Source organism: Canis lupus, chromosome 1 (assembly GCF_048164855.1).
Source record: "Canis lupus baileyi chromosome 1, mCanLup2.hap1, whole genome shotgun sequence".
In the NCBI taxonomy this organism is placed as follows: domain Eukaryota; kingdom Metazoa; phylum Chordata; class Mammalia; order Carnivora; family Canidae; genus Canis; species Canis lupus.
In genome coordinates, this window is record NC_132838.1 from 56429264 (window position 1) to 56447137 (window position 17874).

The following is a 17874-nucleotide window of genomic DNA, read 5'->3' on the forward strand; positions in this document are numbered from 1 at the left end:
ATGACCCCTCTCCGCAGGCCTTCCTACGCCCGGGAAGCCGTGGTCATTTGGCAGATGCAGAAATGAAGGGACAGGAGTCCAGTCCTCGGCACCACCCAGACAGGCTTGTAATTATGCGGGGTTTGGGACACCCACAGTATTTAGGAAATAGGCTTCAGACGTGGCCGCCCCTCCCCCGCCCCGCCTGCCCCGCCCCACCCTCCCCGGTCACCGTGGAAACCGCGGGGGGGGGCCAACGCCCACCCACGAGGAGCGGTCCTCGGAGGGTCGGCCTGGCGATGCCCGCGCAGGCCGGGCGCTGGGGGCGCTTCTCGGAGCACCAGGCCCGGCAGCTGCAGCGCCAGGTGCAGGTGAGCAGGTGCAGGTGGACGCAGCTGCAGCCACACCTGCAGCCCCATCCACCTGGGGCCCACCACCTCCTCCCGCCTCAGCCTTGGGGGCGTGGCCAGCGTGGGAGGGTTGGAGTGATGGTACCCCATGGCCGCATGGGGCAGAGGCCCTGCCACCTTCCACCTTCAGCTCTGTAGGGTGCGAGGCCCTAGTCCGTTACCCGTCTTGACCCCACCCCACCCCCACCCCCACCTGAGGCCTCACTGCCCCTCCCCTGGGGCACCTGTGTCATCCGCCCAGCACTTACTGAACGTTTACTATTTTCCGCGTTAAACGCAGAATACAGTGGTTAAGCAACCTCACATCCCATCCTTCTGTCCCCTGCTCTTGTGCAGTATACCCTTGAATAAGGAATCAGTAGTCACAAAACAAAATGCAAACCGTGACAGGGGTCCCATGGTCATGCTGCAGAGGGGAGCCAGTCTCATTAGGGTTTCTAGTGCAACCCTGGCTAAATGGGAGAGTGGGGGACCCTCCTGTGTGTGGGGTGGAGCTGAGCTCTGCTGAGATGGGAGGGTGCCATCTGGCACGGGTTATCGGGTAAGGACAGAAGGGCCTTATCATGGTGTGTGGCGGGCGGGGCTGGCACCAGAGAAACTGGCAGGGCGCCCGAGACACAGCAACTGGTTGAGGCTGAGGGGTGGGAGGAGGGCAGCCTGTGCAGGGTCAAGCAGCCAAGGGCATTTGTCTTTATCCTGAGGGCCAGGAAGAACTATTGAAGAGATTTTTAGGAGAGGGAAGACACAGATCCTTATGTTGAAAATGTCACTCACTCATAGCAAGTAGTGCTTAGGCGGGCAAGCATGAAGATGTAGGATCGAGTTGGAAGTCGCAGGGCAGGACTTCTGGGATTGCAAGACCAGGACCTCTGTGAACCTGCTCCCAAGCAAAGCAAGCACATCTGGTGAATACCAGAAAAATGGTTTAAAGCCCCTGGAAACTGCCCTAATGGCAGCCATTAAATGAAGAAACATATATTCAAGAAATCTGCTAAAAATCTCTGTAAGAACAGTGAGAGTCTGTGGCTCCTTCCATCCCACTACCCAAGCTCAGTGACAGAAGGTCCACTCTGGACTTGTGTGGCCAAGAAGATGGGCCTACCCCTCTCCTCAGCTCTCGACTTAGGGTCACCATCTCACCAGTTGGCACAGACCACCAGCACACAGTTGAAGAGGCTAAATTACTAGTGAGTGGGGTGAAGCTTTGGGGGTTCATAGGGTTCCCCACTCATGACAGAGGCCTTACCCCAGAGCAGAGGCCAAGAGTACTGGGATCCCCACCGCCCTTCCCCAGCTCAGTTCCATCAGCACAGAGGACCTGAGGCCACAGCCCCACCCAGTGCCCTGAGTGGTGATTTTTATTTCTGGAGATTCAGCCCAGGGGGAGAGGCCGACCATAAGAAGAGAGAGCTCTGAAGCTCTTCCCAGAGGAACAGACTTTATCTGAAACACACTGTGGGGAAGTTCAGAAACAAGAGCTCTTCTTAATTAATAGGACATACTAGCTGGTGTGGGCACCATAACAGATCAGGTGGTTTAAACCACAGAAATACATTGTTCTCAGTTCTGGAGACTGGATCTGGGACCAAGGTGTAGCCCCAGCCCTTGGCTTGTGTGTGGCTGCCTTCTTGTGGTGCGCTCATGTGCTCTTTCCTCTGTATGCAGACATCTCTGGAGCACCTTCTGCATGCTAATCTCTTCTCCTAAGGACACTAGTCAGATTGGATTGGAGCCCTCTCTAATGGCTTCATCTTAACTAAATCACACCTTTAATGGCCATGTCTCCCAATATGGTCACATTCTGAGGTCCTGGACAGGGGACTTCAACAAGTGAATTTGGGGGGATATGGCCCATAATGAGCAGCAAGCCAATAGGCCACCTAGTTTACTCCAGGCTTAGAAGAGTCTGGGGTTAGGACAAATTTCAAAGACCAACTTCCAGAAGTACCCCTCTCCCAGTGTAACTGGACCAGGCCAAGAGAACTGTATGCACTAAGCAACTATTGAAAACAGTAAGACAATTCAATAATTAGTGGAATGGTTGTGATGCCAAGGGACACAGGGTTAACAGATCAGGGAAAGAGGTTAACAAGAGCCCCACTTCAAAAAAAAAAAAAAAGATTCCCACTTCAGCTGCCATCTCCCAGGGCCTGTGCACGTGCCCACAGCTGTGTCCTTCCTGCCGAGGGGAAAGAGACTTCCCTGGAAGAGTCGAGCTCAGTCACTCAACAAAGCACACAAACAGCAACAAAAACAAACTGCAGGTGGAGGAAAGGCCCCACTCTCTAGAGTTTATACAATATATTTCCTCAAACATCCAGTTTTCAACAAAAAATGATTAAGAGATGAAAGAAACAGGAAAATGAGACTTCTCCACTGCAGGGAAACAGGAACAGGAGCTGCCCATGAGAAAACCTGATGTTGGAATTAATAAGTCAAAGCAGTCAGTATTAATATGTTCAAAGGACTAAAGGAACCTGCATTATAGAAGTGAAGGAAAATATAATTTCTCATCAGATAGAAAATATCAGAGGAGTGATAGAAATTATTTTCTTTTAGTTATAATCCAAGAGTTGAAAATAACTGAAATGAAAACATTCTCTAGAGGATTCAAGACTAGATTTGAATGCACAAAAAAGGAATCAGCAAACAGATTGGTAGAAATTATGCAATTAAAAGAGAAATGAGGGCAGCCCTGGTGATGCAGCAGTTTAGCGCTGCCTGCAACCCAGGGTGTGATCCTGGAGACCCGGATCGAGTCCCACATCAGGCTCCTGCATGGAGCCTGCTTCTCCCTCTGCCTGTGTCTCTGCCTCTCTCTCTCTGTGTGTGTCTCTCATGAATAAATAAATAAAATATTTTTAAAAAGAGAGAGAAATGAATAGAACCTCTGGAAAAGGTGTGAAACCAAAAGCGTGCCAGCATATACATCTTGGAAGTATCAGGAAGGGAGAGCAAGAGAGCAGGAAAAACATTCAAAGAAATAATTGCTCACATTCCCCAAATTTGTTAAAATTTGGTAAACATAAAAGAAGCTTAATGAACTCCAGTTAGAATAAATACAAAGAGACCCACACCCCCTGCACTGCAGTAAAAATAAAGAGAAGAAGTAGGGAGAGAATCTTTAGCCATGTCAGTCCATGATGGCTGTGAGCAGGCTCGCATCAGCCGGAGTTGAGGTCAGGGCACTGGGAGACATGTTCAGAGTGCTGAAAGAGGAAAATCCTGCCAACCACAAATCTTACATCAAGCCAAACTATCTTATAGAAACAAAGGCAAAAGAGAAGCATTTCTGGGCACCTGGGTGGCTCTGTTGTTGAGCGTCTTCCTTTGGCTCAGGTCGTGATCCCAGAGTCCTGGGATCAAGTCCCACATCGGGCTCCCTGCAGGGAGCCTGCTTCTCCCTCTGCTTCTGTCTCTGCCTCTCTCTCTGTGTCTCTCATGAATAAATAAATACAATCTTAAAAAAAGAAAAAAGAAAAAAAAGACTCCAAATAAACAAAATCGGAGAAAATGTGTTGCTAGCAGGCCTATCTTGTAAGAAATGCTAAAGGAAGTCCCTCAGGCTGAAAGCAAGTGCCCCCCCACAGAAACACAAATCCACAAAGAACTCCAATAAAGACAGTCATGTAATTATACAGGACAAAGTAAAGGTGTATTTTTCTTCTTTTTTTCCTTCACTGATTTAAAAGGCAACTGTGTTAAACAATAACGTATAACTGTGTTGTTGGAACTATAACAGGAATATATTTCACAAAAGTAACACAAAGGACATGGATAGGGGCAAAGTTTTGTTGGAGTAAGGCAATGACACCAGATGGTAGCTTGAATGCACAGGACCAAGTGAAGAGAAGTCAAAATGGTGAAGGAGGCCAGCAAAGCAAACCCTACAAATATATACTTGCTGTCCCTTCTCCCCTCAGCTTCTTTAACGAACATGCAATGAGGTAAAGTAGCAATGATCACGGTGCATTGTTGCATCTGTAATATACATGGATGTGATGGGTACTAACACAACAGATAGAGCAATAGATTGTAGTTACAACAGGAGCATTTCTGGATCTCACTAGAACCTGACTGTAAATGTGAAGTAGACTGTTCAGGTTCAAGGTACAGATGAGCCCTTGAGCAACCACTAAGAAAATTATTCAAAAACTAGTAGAAAATGTCATCAAAGAAATTAAGATTTCACACCAGAAAATATCCACCTATTGCAAAAGAAGGCAGGAAATGAGGAACCAATGGGATGCGAGGCACATAGAAAACAAAATGAAATGTCGGGCATAAACCCACATCAGTGACATTCATTATGAATGGACACACCATCACTCCAAAGGTAGCTACTGTCACACTGGGTAAGAAGCAACACCTACCTGCATGCTGTCTGCTGACAGGGGACCTGCTTTAGATTCAGAGATATGGACAGGTTGTAAGCAGAAGGGTGGAGGAAGACACATCATGCTACTGTCAGCGACACACAAGCTGAGCGATTGTGCTAACACGAGACAAAATCGACTTTGGGATGAAAACAATGTTACTGCAGATAAAGAGGGACATTTGATCATGACATAAATGTCAATCCATCAAAAGATGGGACAGTTCTGGGATGCCTGGGTGGCTCAGCGGTTTAGTGCCTGTCTTCCTGGGGTATGATCCTGGAGGAGTCCCAGGATTGAGACCTGCATGGAGCTCCTTGCATGGAGTCTGCTTCTCCCTCTGTCTGTGTCTCTCATGAATAAATAAAAAAATCCTAAAAAAAAAAAAAAAAAGAAGAAGATGGGACAATTCTATGTGCAGCTAAGAACATGGCCCCCAAATTGGTAGAATTGAAGAGAAAAAAAAGGCAATTCAAAGATGATAGTGGCAGATGTGCACCCTCCCCTCTCAGTAATGGACCGACAGTCTGGACAGAGGACCAGCAGGGAGATGGACAACTTGAATGACAGTACTGACCCAACCTGACAGGCAGATGTGCACAAAATCCCAGTCCATGCAGCAGGAGGACATACTCTTCTCATGTATGCGTTGTGCACCCTCCCAGTTGGACAATGTACTGGCTGCAGAGGAAGCCTGAATACATTAAAAGGTAAAGAGCATATAAAGTATGTTCTCTGGTAACCATAGAGGGATGCTAGAAGTTAATAATAAAAATAATTTTGGGAAATTCACAAATAGGTGAAAATTAAACAAGACAGTCCTAAATAACCAGTGAGTGAAAGGAGAAATCACAAAGGTGGTCAGGGAATATTTTGAGAGGAATGAAAATGAAGATGCCACATAGCCAAGTTTACAGGATGCAGCTAAAGCCGCACCTGAGAGCATTCGTAGCCATAGATTCCTATGTAAACAAGAAGATAGCTCTCAGACCAACGACCTCAAATTCCGCTTCAAGACACTGGATGAAGCACGGAAGCGAGACGGTAAAGGCAGCAGAAGGAAGGTGCAACAGAGACGAGAGCAGAAATAAGAGCACCAGAGCCTGAAAAACTATACAGAAAACCTACAGGACCAGAAGTGGGCCCTGAGCAAAGATGAACAACGCTGATGACCCTTGGTTTGACTAATAAAATTAATAGGATCAAGAATAGAAGGGATGGCATTAGTACCCACTTGCAGAAATGAAGTGAACAATGCTGACAACTTAACCTAGACGAGATGCTCCGACTCCTGCAAACACAGATCACCAGAACCGACTCAAGAAGAAGTGGGAGACATGAACACAGCTGCAGTGCGCTGGGGCTACCTGAGGAATCAGAGATCTCACAGAGAAAAGCCCAAGCCCAGATGGCTTCGCTGGGGAGTTGTACCAAATAGTTAGAGAGGAATTAATACCCATCCTTCACAAACTATTTGGAAAAATAGAAAGGATGAAACTCTTCCCATTCCATGAGGCCAGTATGGCCCTGATCCCAAAACCACATGAAAACCTCACAAAAAAACTCAAGCAGTCTTGCTTTGAATATAAATGTAAGAATCTTAAAAAAAAAAAAATACAGGCAAACTGACTCCAACAGGATATAAAAAGGATTATAACCATGATCAAGTGGGAGTCATCCCCAAATGGTCTAGCATTCCAAAGTCAGAAGAAAGGACAAGCCCATGATCGTTTCAATAGATCTAGAAAATGCTTTTGACAAAATTTAGCTCCCTCTCATGATAAAAACACTCAGCTACCTAGGAACAAACGACAACTTCTCGACCTGACTTTATCAGGACGTTCATGAAACCCCCCAGCTGACACATGGTGGAAGGAGGAAGATGAACAGATCTGCTCTCACCACTTCCATTCACCCTCTTCCTGGACGTGGTCGTCAGCGTGGTTAGGCGAGACCACGGAAGTAAAGGTATTTATATCACAAAGGAGGAAGACAATATCCATTTGCAGATGACATGATTTCATATATAGGAAATCCCAAGGAATCCACCAAAAAACACTATTAGCCCTAGTAAGTGATTTCAGCAAGGTTGAAGGATGCAAGATCCAGGTGCAAAAATCTATTGTATTTCTACATCATAGCAGTGAAAAAGAAACAAAAATGAAATTAAGAAATAATTCCATTTACAATATCGTCAAAGATAATAAAACGCTTTGGAGGGAGTTTAACCAAGGAGTGCATGACTTGCACATTGAAAATGACGGTCAGCAGTCGCCCTCAGGGCCATGCAGATCAAATCGCAAGGACACGCCACTTCCCACCCACTCGGATGGCTGCCACCAGAGAGGTAGCCACTGGGTATTGGCAAGCGTGCGGCCAGCGTGGAATCACCAGGCACTGCAGGTGGGACGGGCTGGCAGGTCCTCCGGTGCTAACCAGAGGTGCCGCACGCACTTCCTCCTAGATTCACACCCGGGCAGAGGGAAGTGTGTCCCACCAAGACTCGTTCAGGAACGTCACAGCCGCCCTCCTCACAATGACCGAAACCTGGAAATGGCCCGAACGTCTTCCACCTGATGAGTGGAGAATTACACGGGGCACAGCTGTTACAATCAAATAGTCCCGGGAGATAAATGAAGTGCTGGCAGGCGCTGCCACACGCTTCAGCCGTGGGAACCGGGTGCCCTGGGAAGGAAGCTGCTCAAAGGGGATTCCGTATCCTATGTGCATAGAGTCAGGAGGTTAATGCTTTCCTAGAGCTGGGTTGGGGGTAGTCAGGGGTGCCGGCCACGGGGTGGGTGTCCTTTCAGGGTGATGGAATAGTAGACGAATTTCGGTGATGCTGGAACAACTGTGAGTGTCCTCAAGCCTCTGGCCTGTGCAGTGTGGGCGGGCGAGTTGCACCTCTGTGAACCACAGCCCCAGAAAGCCGCAGGCAGGGGCGGCATCAGCTCCTGCAGCTGCCTGGGTACAAAGGGGTCACATCTTAGTGGATGCCAAAGTGGACTTTTGTGGAAATATTCGGTGTTTCTTTAAAAAAAAAAAAAAAGAGGTAAAATTGTCTGAACATGGTAGCAGAAAGCCTAGATACCCAGATTTCTGATTTTATAACCAAAGAGATTGCCCTTAAAGTGATCATAGTTTTCTAAGAGGCAGCAGGCTTGGGGAGGGACTCTGCACAGACAGGATGGCCCCTGAGCCACCGTCCTGCAGCCCCATGCTTTCCTGTCCACCGAGGCTTCCAGCTGCTGGCTCTCAGCGTTTACTGTAAATAGCTCATATTTAAACTCCTCTGCTGCAGACAAAACTCCCTTCTTCCTTGTTGTCCCTCCTCCTAGAACCCCATCCTCCCAAGTCTCACCTTCTCTCTGCCCCTGAACTCACCAAACTCCTTCCTGCCTCAGGGCCCTTGCACGAGCTTTATCCTTTGCTCTGGGTTTCCTCGCTGGCCCTTCCAGCCCTCCTCCCCCTCGGGTGGCCGCTCTGTCTCTGAACCCACATCACTGTTTTAGCCGTGGTGTCGCTCCCCCGGCTCACTTACGATGATGGGAACCCCACACCTCATGGGTTCGCAGCGGTGTCCACAGCACCCAGACAAGTGCCTGGCACGTGACAGATTGCTGACACACAGCTTTTGAATATGAGTTAATGCAAGGAAAGAAATGCTGGTTTTGATGAGCAGAGTCCTTAAGGGAGTGTGTTCCAGGCCTTCACTTGCACGGGGGTCACCCGGCACTAGCTTACATGCAGACTCCGGTAGATTTGGGGTGGGGCCTTTTCGGGCAACTGGATTGGGGTATAGTTTACGTCCCATAGTGAGGGATTCTGTGACCACACTTGGAGCACGGGTCATAGCCTCGGGGCAGAGGGCGCCTCTCCACGTGGCAAGTGGCCCCGACGCCAGCCGACCACCCCCCCCACCCCGCAGATCTTTGCTGATGTGGGTGCTCGCTTCCTTCTGAGGGTGGAATGCTTACTGATGAATATCAATTACATTGATAATTTCCCATTTTGGGTCTTTGGTTGTAGGCCAAAGAAGAGCGGATAGTTGAACTGGAGATGGAGAATGCTGTCCTTCACCTGAGACTGGCACAGGTAGCGCTCCCGCGCGTCGGGCAGGTGGAGCCGCAGCCACTCGGGGCTGCGGCCGTGCTGGTCCTTGGGCCGTCCCGGGCCTCTCTCTTTGCCCATCCAGTGATGTGGCAGGGACCCGTCCTCCTATCCCGCACAAGGTTCAGTCCCTGCGCCCACGAGCGTTTAGTCATAATAAATACTAATGTCACTGAATATTAATTTGTTACTAATGAGTAATAAATTCATGAGGTTCCTGCACTTTTCAAAACAGCTGTATCGAGGTCTACCTTACTGGCCATGCCTTCCCCCAGCTGACGTGTGCCAGCGAGTATTCAGTCCGCCCGTGGTTGCCCCGCCGTCGTGACACCCCCTTCACCCACACCCCAAAGACCCTCATGCCCCCCGCCACTTCCAGATCAATTCTGGCAAACCTGGCACAGACGTTTGTGCATCCGAGGCAACTGCCTGCAGATGTGTTGTCACACTGGAAGGGGAGGGAGCATCGTGTGTTCCACTCCCACCCGCCGGCCCCTGCTGCCCTCGGGCTGAACAGCAGCCCCAGGGGCCCCGGGTGGGCCCCACATTGCCACGGCAGTCCTGGCAGGAGAAGAAGGCCTCGTGGAGACAGCAGGGGCCGTCTGCAGACGCACAGCCGTAGCCACGGTGGGGGCGCCGCGGCGGCCACGGGAGCAGGAGAGGCGGGCAGGCTCTGCCCGGGAGCCTGTGCCCTGGTGCCACTGCCCACACCTGCATCCCGGACGCTGGCCTCCGGGACCATGAGCGGACGCACCTCTATTGTCCTAAGTTCCTCGGGGGGTGGTCATTTGTTACAGAGGCAAGTCTGGAAACCTGGTGCACTTGTGAGTTCCCTATCCTTAAATTACCACCTGTTCAGACTTCTCCTTAGGGCCTCACGGCAGGACCGAGCCTTCCAACTCCCGACGCTCCTTGAATAACCCTCCCAAGGTTCACCGCACCCAAGTTAGTTGCATTCAATTGTAGACGAACGTAGGGCTATTTGCACTGTTTCCTAAATCAAGTATTAACGTGTTTGTGGACATTGCTGGCGCTTCTGGCCACAGCTACGCACGTGGACTGTCACCAACAGCAAGCGGGCGGCCTGTGAGCCGGGGCCCTGGAGAGCCACATCTCCCCAGCCGCGCACCACAGCCTTCCTGGGCAGCCAGAACCTTCCCACGGAGCTTCCGAGGAGCACCGGCCGGTAGAAGGAGCGGCCGGCGGGCGGCGTGAGGCAGTGCCTGGGTGCCGCGCTGCTCACCTGCTCCGCTGCAGGAATGGCTCCTACGGCAGCTGCCGGATGGACGGATGTCAGAGCAGACTTCCAGCCCCGCTGGGGTCCTTACCCCCGCTGCGGGGTTAGTGGTGCACAGCAGGTGGGATCGCTGAGGTCACGACCTTCTGTTGGCCAGGGCTGCCGCCAAGCACCACCGGTGTTTCCAGACATCACCGAGATGAAATTAAAAACTTCTTTTTTCACATTGGGAATTGTTAGACGTAACATGTCAGTAAGATAAAGCCTGTAACATTTTTGTTGTTTGTGTGCTAAGTCCCTCCTATTCATTTTTGATGATTATAAAACAGAACATTGTCATCTGTGTGGCACATGCTCCGCTTGGCTCCGGGCCTGGGATGGAGACGGTCGGTGCGCACAGGACTGTCGGGGAGCCTCTCTCTGTGCAGGAGGAGCCTGGTTGCTCCTGCCCTGGACACTCTTCCTGCTTCATGTCTCTCCCAGGATGAGTCCGGCCCTCTTTTCGGGAGCCCGTGTGCTGTCCCCAGAGGCTCATGGCTTCCTGCATGTTTCTCCCAAAGCAAACCAGCCTCGGAAGCCAGGCGACCTGACGTCCAGTGTGCAGGACTCGGTTTCTCTACTTCATTTTCTTCTGAATGCCTGTTGGGTTCACAGCCGGTACCAGAGACTTGGGGTGTAGGTCTTCATGTTTATATGTCCATGATTTTTTTTCCCAGAGAGAATCTGAGTCTTCTGAATTTAGGGCCTGCATTTTGCTTCAGTCTTGTCTTTAGTGACACAAGGAGAAGGAGCAGCCCACCGCGTGGCGTCCCCAGTCTCTGAGGTGTCTGCAGACCTGTGCCCGTGCCCGTGGCACCTGCTGCACTGAAGGCCGGCGCCCTGTGGAGATGCTCTGTAGTCTTTATGATCCCACTGACAGGTGGGTTCTCCTCAGCTTCCCTGTCCTGTCGACTCTCCGTGTGAAGGTCTCACACATCAAGAAGTAATCGACTCTCCAGCCTAGTCCGCGGCCCTTGCCAGCTGCCAGCTCCATGTCCCCTTCACTGTCACACGCTGCTTGGGCGTTCACCCTGCTCCTGGTGCAGGGGAAGGATTTGCTTGATGTGGTGTCCTCAGCATCACAGCTTTGATTAAAAGAAAACACCCATCCCAACAGTTGGGAGTCAAGGAAGACTTTGGTTTCTTTCTTTTTTTTTTTTTTTTAAAGATTTTATTTATTTATTCATGAGAGGCAGAGAGAGGGAGAGAGGCAGAGACACAGGCAGAGGGAGAAGCAGGCTCCATGCAGGGAGCCCCACGTGGGACTTGATCCCAGGTCTCCACGATCAGGCCCTGTGCCGAAGGCCGCCCTAAACCACTGAACCACCTGGGCTGCCCAAGACTTTGGTTTCAACCACCACGTGAGCTGGCACGAAGCCTCAGTGTGCAGGGTGGGGAGGCCGCGGGCACGGGCTCTGGCCATTCGGAGAGGTCCATCCCAAGGGCGAGGACACCCGTCACCTCTGGAGCTTAACTGACTTCTCCCGTTCGGCAGAATCAACAAAAGAAGGGAACGGAACTCCATTCGAAGTTAGCAGCACTCTGTCCCCTCCGGTGCCTCCCTGGATATTCTTGACAGAATTCATTTATTTAACATCATGCTGCCTTCCTCCTTCTAAGTTATGAGCAGAAATCGGCCCAAAGCTCCCTGATGCAGCACCGAGCAAATGAGCTAAATTAAATGAAATTGCTATCTGGTTGATGTTATTTCCTGTCACCGGAGGAGCGGCCCAGGCCTGCGAGACCGTTAGCCTGGGTCATCACGTTCCTCCCGAGCTCATCTCCGTGACATAAGGACTGTCCCGCAGTGGCCGGGGCGGAGGCGGGGTCGGATGGGCTGCAGCGTTCAGAGCCGCAGGGCCGGCTTCCCGCGGGGCGTGGACGGCGCCAGCCTCTGCCCCGCTGTCTACCTGCGGTACAGTGAACGGTAGTGAGGAGCAAACGCCCGTGAAACCACATTTGGCAACAGAGAAAGATCTTAGAAAAAGTCCAAGCTGACAAACCAACCTCAAATCTGCGCAGGACTCTCCGCCCCGGGCCTGTCCTTCTGCCACCCCCAGCACCACGCTCCATGCATCCCACGGCCTTCCCCAGTGGCCCCCACACTGCCCGAGGCTGCCCCCCAGATAGCAACGTGGTTACCACCGAGGCTCCCATGCTAGTCTCTGCTGGGGTCTCTGCACCACCCACAACCCCACCCCACAGGCAGCGGCCCTTCACCCACCCTGACAGGATCTCCGCAGGTCTCTGCCCCTGAGGCAGAGGAGGATCTCTGATCTCCCAAGCCCTGGCAGATGAGCCTGCCTCCTGCTCCTTGGACAAGGCAGTTTCTGAGGCACTCCTGCCCCTAGGGCACCTGCCCGGGCTGCACCCTCCATGACCAGGGTGGCCCCCGGGCCCCAGTGCTCAGCAGCCAGGCCCCCACTCCTGGAACAGGCCACACGGGTCCTCAGGGTGCATCACCGCACACCCTGGCCTGTCCCAGCACAGACGTCCCACACTCTCCCAGTGTCCCCAGTCAGGTGCCAACGCTCCAGGCGCATCCGTGCCCAGGGCCCCGCCGGGTCTCCTCTCTGTGCAGGGGCCTGGGTGGGTGCCTGGCATGGCCCACACTGACCCACCCTCCTCTGCCTCTGCCCTAAGAGAAGAAGCCGATCCTGCAGCTGCAGTGAGCAAGTATCGGCTATGACCTCCAGCTTCTGAGCTGTGACCTTCATGTCTGAATACACAGGAATCTATCTCACTGCGTGGGTGATGAAGTCAGGAGGGCACCGTGGTTTTCGGCAGTATGTTTCACCTCCTGGAAGGTGGGCAGTGGGGCTGACAGTCCAAGGACTCAGCCTGAAAGCATCACCACTCAGACACAGACTGGAAAACAAAGCAAAAACCCAGACCCATCACCTGTCCCTCAGGACCTGAGTTATGGCCCCGTGCCAGCCGGCATGCAGGCCGGGGACTCGGGAGCTGCGGGGCTCCTGTCCTGTCCCACTGTGTCATCTCCCAGACATGCCAGTATTATCCTGACTCACCTACTCTGTCCCTGGGTACAGCCCCCTTCACTCTGTCCTTCTCCACCTCGCTCCCAGAACCATCCTTCTGAACAAGTGCCTGTTGTGAGAATCTCTGCTGGCTTGGCACTGCCCTGAAAAAAACACCCAGGAAGTGACCCTGGTCACCTGCGGCCTCCCCCTCAACCCTGTCCCCCTCACTATTGTGTCCATCGTTTCATCAGCCAGACTGCCCCAGCCTTGCACACATGCTGCACACGGATGCCTTCAGGCTCCACTGCCCTGTGACCCCTGTCCTTGCACTCTCGTCCCTGTGCCGCCCACCTGCACCCCCCACTTCTATCCCTGTGCCGTCCCCCCGCGTCCCCCACCCCGTCCCAGTGCTGTCCAATGAGCTCCACCTGTGCCCCGTCCCTGTGCCACCCCACCCGTGCGGGCCCTGTGCAGCGTGAGTGGTTACAAGGCCAGGCAGCAGCTGCTTGCATGCAGGTGGGGCTCAGCGGACACCCTGTGAATGTTCTCCCCTCAGAGAACGTGCACCTGCTCCAAGGCATTGAGACTTCAAACCTTCTCATTCTTTTTGGCTCAACAGTGCCGAGGAATGACGGGAGAGGCCGGCAGCGCGGCCGCAGGGCTGTGCCCCCGGTGCCTGGAGCAGGACCCACCGCGGAGAAGCACGCCCCCGGCTGCACCCCAGCTCCACCGCGGAGTTCAGGTAGGAGTTCAGGTAGGCGCAATGCCCCGAAAGTGGAGGTCTGTATGTCACGTCCGTGACTCACGGTGCTTGTTTTCTGGTGAACCTGTGCTGTTCTGCTCGTCAGACTACATCTACTCTTCGGGATTCAAAGTGGCCTTGATTGAAGGAAGCAGAGCTCCCAGGGTGGATGTCCCCGCAGCTTCCAGGGGGGCCGGGCCTCCTCTCCTAGGCCGTAGAAGCATCCCTACACCCGGGACCCATTGTGGTGGCGCTTGCTCCGGGAGCTCGGCCTTCTCCGCTAGGACTTGCCCAACGCAGGTCCAACTCCCGGGCCCGCGGGCCGCGGTCCTGCCCGCACACAGGAAGGAAGGAAGGCCCCGGGACGGGCGGTGGGGAGCAGCCCTGGTCCTGCTCCACTGGGAGCCGGGGGCCTCTCCTCCACGCTGAGGTCAATGGTGGAAGACGGCACTATTCACGTCAGGTTAGCCAGGGCACATGCCACTGGTCACACGGAAGCAGCTCCTGCTGTACCGCGGGGGCGTCTGGAAAGAAAAGTCAGAAACGTGGCCGTGGCTGCAGCCCGCCTGGCAGTTCTCCAGGGCGAAACCGCGCTGGGGTATTTTTATACCATCGTTTGATTAGGAGCATTGTTCACCTTTCGTTACAAACAATGTGACCGGGGTAGAAATTAGAAGGGAAAAAAAAAAAGACCATTATCACAACAACAAAAATGCCATCTGTAAACCTGATTAGTCGGCCCTGAGAGGTTTGCCGGAGTGCATGCAGAATAGGTTGACGCAGAATGAATCCTTTGTCTTCTGACACTCAGTGGCAGGGATCCATCTTTGACCGCAGTGGCTAACTTTATCTGCATTCCATGTCATAAACATACTGTAATTCGGTAAGGTATTGGCATTTCATCAGAATGCAACCCAAACATGGAACGGTCTCCATTCTATGGAAAAGAAAAGACCAGAAACAAGGACATCTAGGAGATGTTAAGTGGCAGGACATGGGCTCCTTCCTTCTCTGGGCCTCTGGCCCTGGCGCCAGTCTGCCTCCCCAGCGCCTCAGAAGGAAGAGCCCCTGACGTGGGGGATGCTGCTTATCGGTCCCATTGTCCCCAGAGTCCACTAAACGCTCCTGCATGTGCACTTGGCCGTGTGTCAGAGGCGCTGAGGGGCCACCATGGCTCCAGCGTGTGCTCAGGACCACGCGGCTCCCAGGGGGTGGCTGGTTCTCATCTTACAGACACGTACGTAACTGCTAACCATGGTGCTCTGTGATCAGTAACGTTAACCATCTTCATCGTGTGTGCTCTTGTGTCACAGAAACTGAAGCAAGACATAAAGGCGCTGCGAGCCTCGTCTCTGGCAGCTTTCAGAGCTTGCTGGGAACACCTGCAGGACGGTCTCTCTGCAGTGGAGGCAGCTGTCCAGGGAGCACAGCTGTGCCACCAGGCTCTGCTGGGTAAGCATGGCCCTAACCCGACGGTGACTCGGCCATTTCGCAGACACAGACAGCTGTCAGGGATTCAGGTTTCCATGTGCCTTCCTTTGTGCAGCCGCCTGGGCACACAGGGGAGAGCACCCCGCCTGAGGCGCTGGCTGGCCAGTGTGGGGCCCAGGTCTGGGTCAGGCGCCCCTATGGGGTTCCCGGGTCCTCTGGAGGGTCTCCTGACCCTCATGCGCTCCCTGCACCGGGGCCGTGTCCCCACTGAGCCTCCTGACTCAGATGTTCCTGGGGCGCAGTGGGACATCTGGTCCATCTGTTCACTCTTTCTTCATTTTTGAGAGCCCCACGCAGCTTGGTCATGACTGGGTCAAGATGGGGATACTCTGTCCAAGGACCCAGGGAGGAAGGGGCTTTGGCCCCCAGTACCAGCCAGATACCTTCCTGGCATGTGCGTGTACACCTGAGGTCCTCCCAAGTCTCAGGCTCCAGGAAGGGGGACGGGACGGTCATCCAGTGGGAAGTAATATATCCCCGCTCTGAAAAGTGAGGGGCCTTACAGAAAACTGGAAGGGAGAAGAGCCGTGGCTGTCCCCAAGGACGTGAGCCTCCTGCAGGCAGAGCAGGTCACGGCTAGTGGCGTGAAGGTCCTCCCCTGCAAACCTCACCGGAACTTCGGATGATATTGCCACCGCAGCTTGGCAGTCCAAGGTGGGTCAGCTGGAGCGGTCGCTGCAGGAAGCAGATGCGCGGTACCAGCTGGAGAAGCAGAAGAGGAGGGTGCTGCACAATCGCTTGGTGGTGAGCACCTCAGGGCTCCAGGAAGGGTGGGAGACGTGACCTCCAGGAGGCTCCTCAGGAAGGTAGGGGGGGTGGGGTGGCGGGAAGGGGGGGCGGGGGAGGGGAGAGGGATGGGACAGCAAGGAGGTGCTGCCTGAGGGGGAGGTGTGGCCGGTGGAGGCATGGCCAGCAAGGGATGTGTCACACGAGAAGTCATGGTCAGCTGGAAAGCGTGGCCAGTGGGGGAGATGCGGCCCCAGACCAGGGAGGTCTGGCCAGTGGGAGGCGTGGCCTGCGGGGGGCGTGGCCAGTGGGGGCGTGGCTAACAGGGAGGTGTGGCCAGTGGGAGGCGTGGTCCGTGGGGGCGTGGCCAGTGGGAGGCGTGGCTAACGGAGGTGTGGCCAGGGAGGCGTGGCCAGGGGAGGTCTGGCCAGTGGGAGGCGTGAACCATGGGGGCGTGGCCAGTGGGGGCGTGGCTAGCAGGGGTGTGGCCCATGGGGAGGCGTGGTCAGAGGAGGCGTGCTCAGGGGGAGGCGGGGGCCCACATGCAGGATGGACGGGGCTGAGCAGCCTCGGGGTAGGGTGAATGGGACCAGCCCCGGGGGTGGTTGGTGGGCAGTGGGTGGTGGGTGGTCAGACACCAGGCTGAGCGCGCGTGTGCAGGGGTCTGCAGAGGGTGCCCACAAAGCGCATGAGCCGGGGTCCGTCGAGCTCTGCCTTCCTGGCCTGCACTGCCCCCAGCTTTCCTCAAAGGCAGCAGGATGCAGAGGCCAACTCGCCCTTCCTCTCTTAAGCAGTGTGAGGTCTGAGGCCCCGGAGGTGTGAAGACAGATTTCCATTTCTGCACACAGTGAGGCTGGAGCTGGTGGTTTGTTGGATGAACTTTGCTTCCATGAGATTGGGGAGTGTGCTGGAGCCCCGGCCTCCTCTTGGTCCTGCTGACCTGCAGCCGCAGAGCCTGTGTTCCTGGGAGCCCTGGGCCCTGGGCCCCCCAGCGGTTAGACTCACTTGAGAGTGGCTCTCACTATGGGCTTGGCTGTCTCCCAGTGTCTCCCAGGCTCTAGACCATGACCCTAGAGCGTGTCCACTGCAGGCTTCCTGCCCACCAGCCACTCTGAGCGCTTTGGTGCATTTTCTTACCTGGTCTTAACAGCAGCATTGCCCTGCTGCAAAGACCAAGGGAGAGATGAGCAGGGAGCTGTGGTGCCGCCGCTCTCCCATGGGGTCCCTACGGGAACCAGGGCCAGGGTGGGATGAGGCCTGGCTCTCCAGCTGCCTTCCATGCCCTGGAAGACAACCCATGGAACTGCAGGTCTCGGCGTCCTGGAGGACCTACAGCCCATAAACCAATCGATGTGTATCACTTATTCAGTGTTCAAAAAGTAAAAGGAGCTGTGCTTTACAACTAGTTAAATAAACTGGCAGCAAGTCCGGGGTAAGATTCAGAATGGATCACCAAAGAATGGTTTCTGAACACTTGGAAGGAAAAAGTGTTGTTCACTGGAACCAGCAGTTTATGAGCATGCCAATGTTCTCACGTCCTTTCCAGGTATTACATCAAGAAAATAGGAGAGATGTAGAGTATCTGGTCAGCAGCCAAGCATTTGCAAAAGTGTGACATGAAATATTTATGAACAGAACATCGACAGAAGAGCTGCAAGCCGTCCCTCACAGGCCAGGTGCCTGTTGGGTTTTGGCCTCTGGAGGCCACACACTGAGGGAGGGGCAGGCCTGCCCAGCCAGGGATCCCGGCCCAGCTGACAGCCAGAAGGAGCTGTCTAGGGAC

The 17874-nt window shown here is 53.8% G+C and overlaps 1 protein-coding gene across 3 annotated transcripts in view; it reads left to right on the forward strand.

Moving 5' to 3' along the window:
- Positions 1-237: 237 nt before the first annotated feature.
- KIF25 (kinesin family member 25) overlaps positions 238-17874 on the forward strand; it is a 50767-nt gene continuing 33130 nt past the window's right edge. For 2 of the 3 annotated variants that reach the window (XM_072831073.1, XM_072831084.1), the window contains exons 1-5: positions 238-350; positions 8795-8860; positions 13752-13886; positions 15188-15326; positions 16006-16109. In XM_072831073.1, coding sequence (XP_072687174.1) covers positions 279-350; positions 8795-8860; positions 13752-13886; positions 15188-15326; positions 16006-16109 — 516 coding nt within the window. In that variant the 5' untranslated portion in view covers positions 238-278. The remainder of the gene's footprint in view (positions 351-8794; positions 8861-13751; positions 13887-15187; positions 15327-16005; positions 16110-17874) is intronic. The other variant, XM_072831076.1, reaches the window with a different exon arrangement.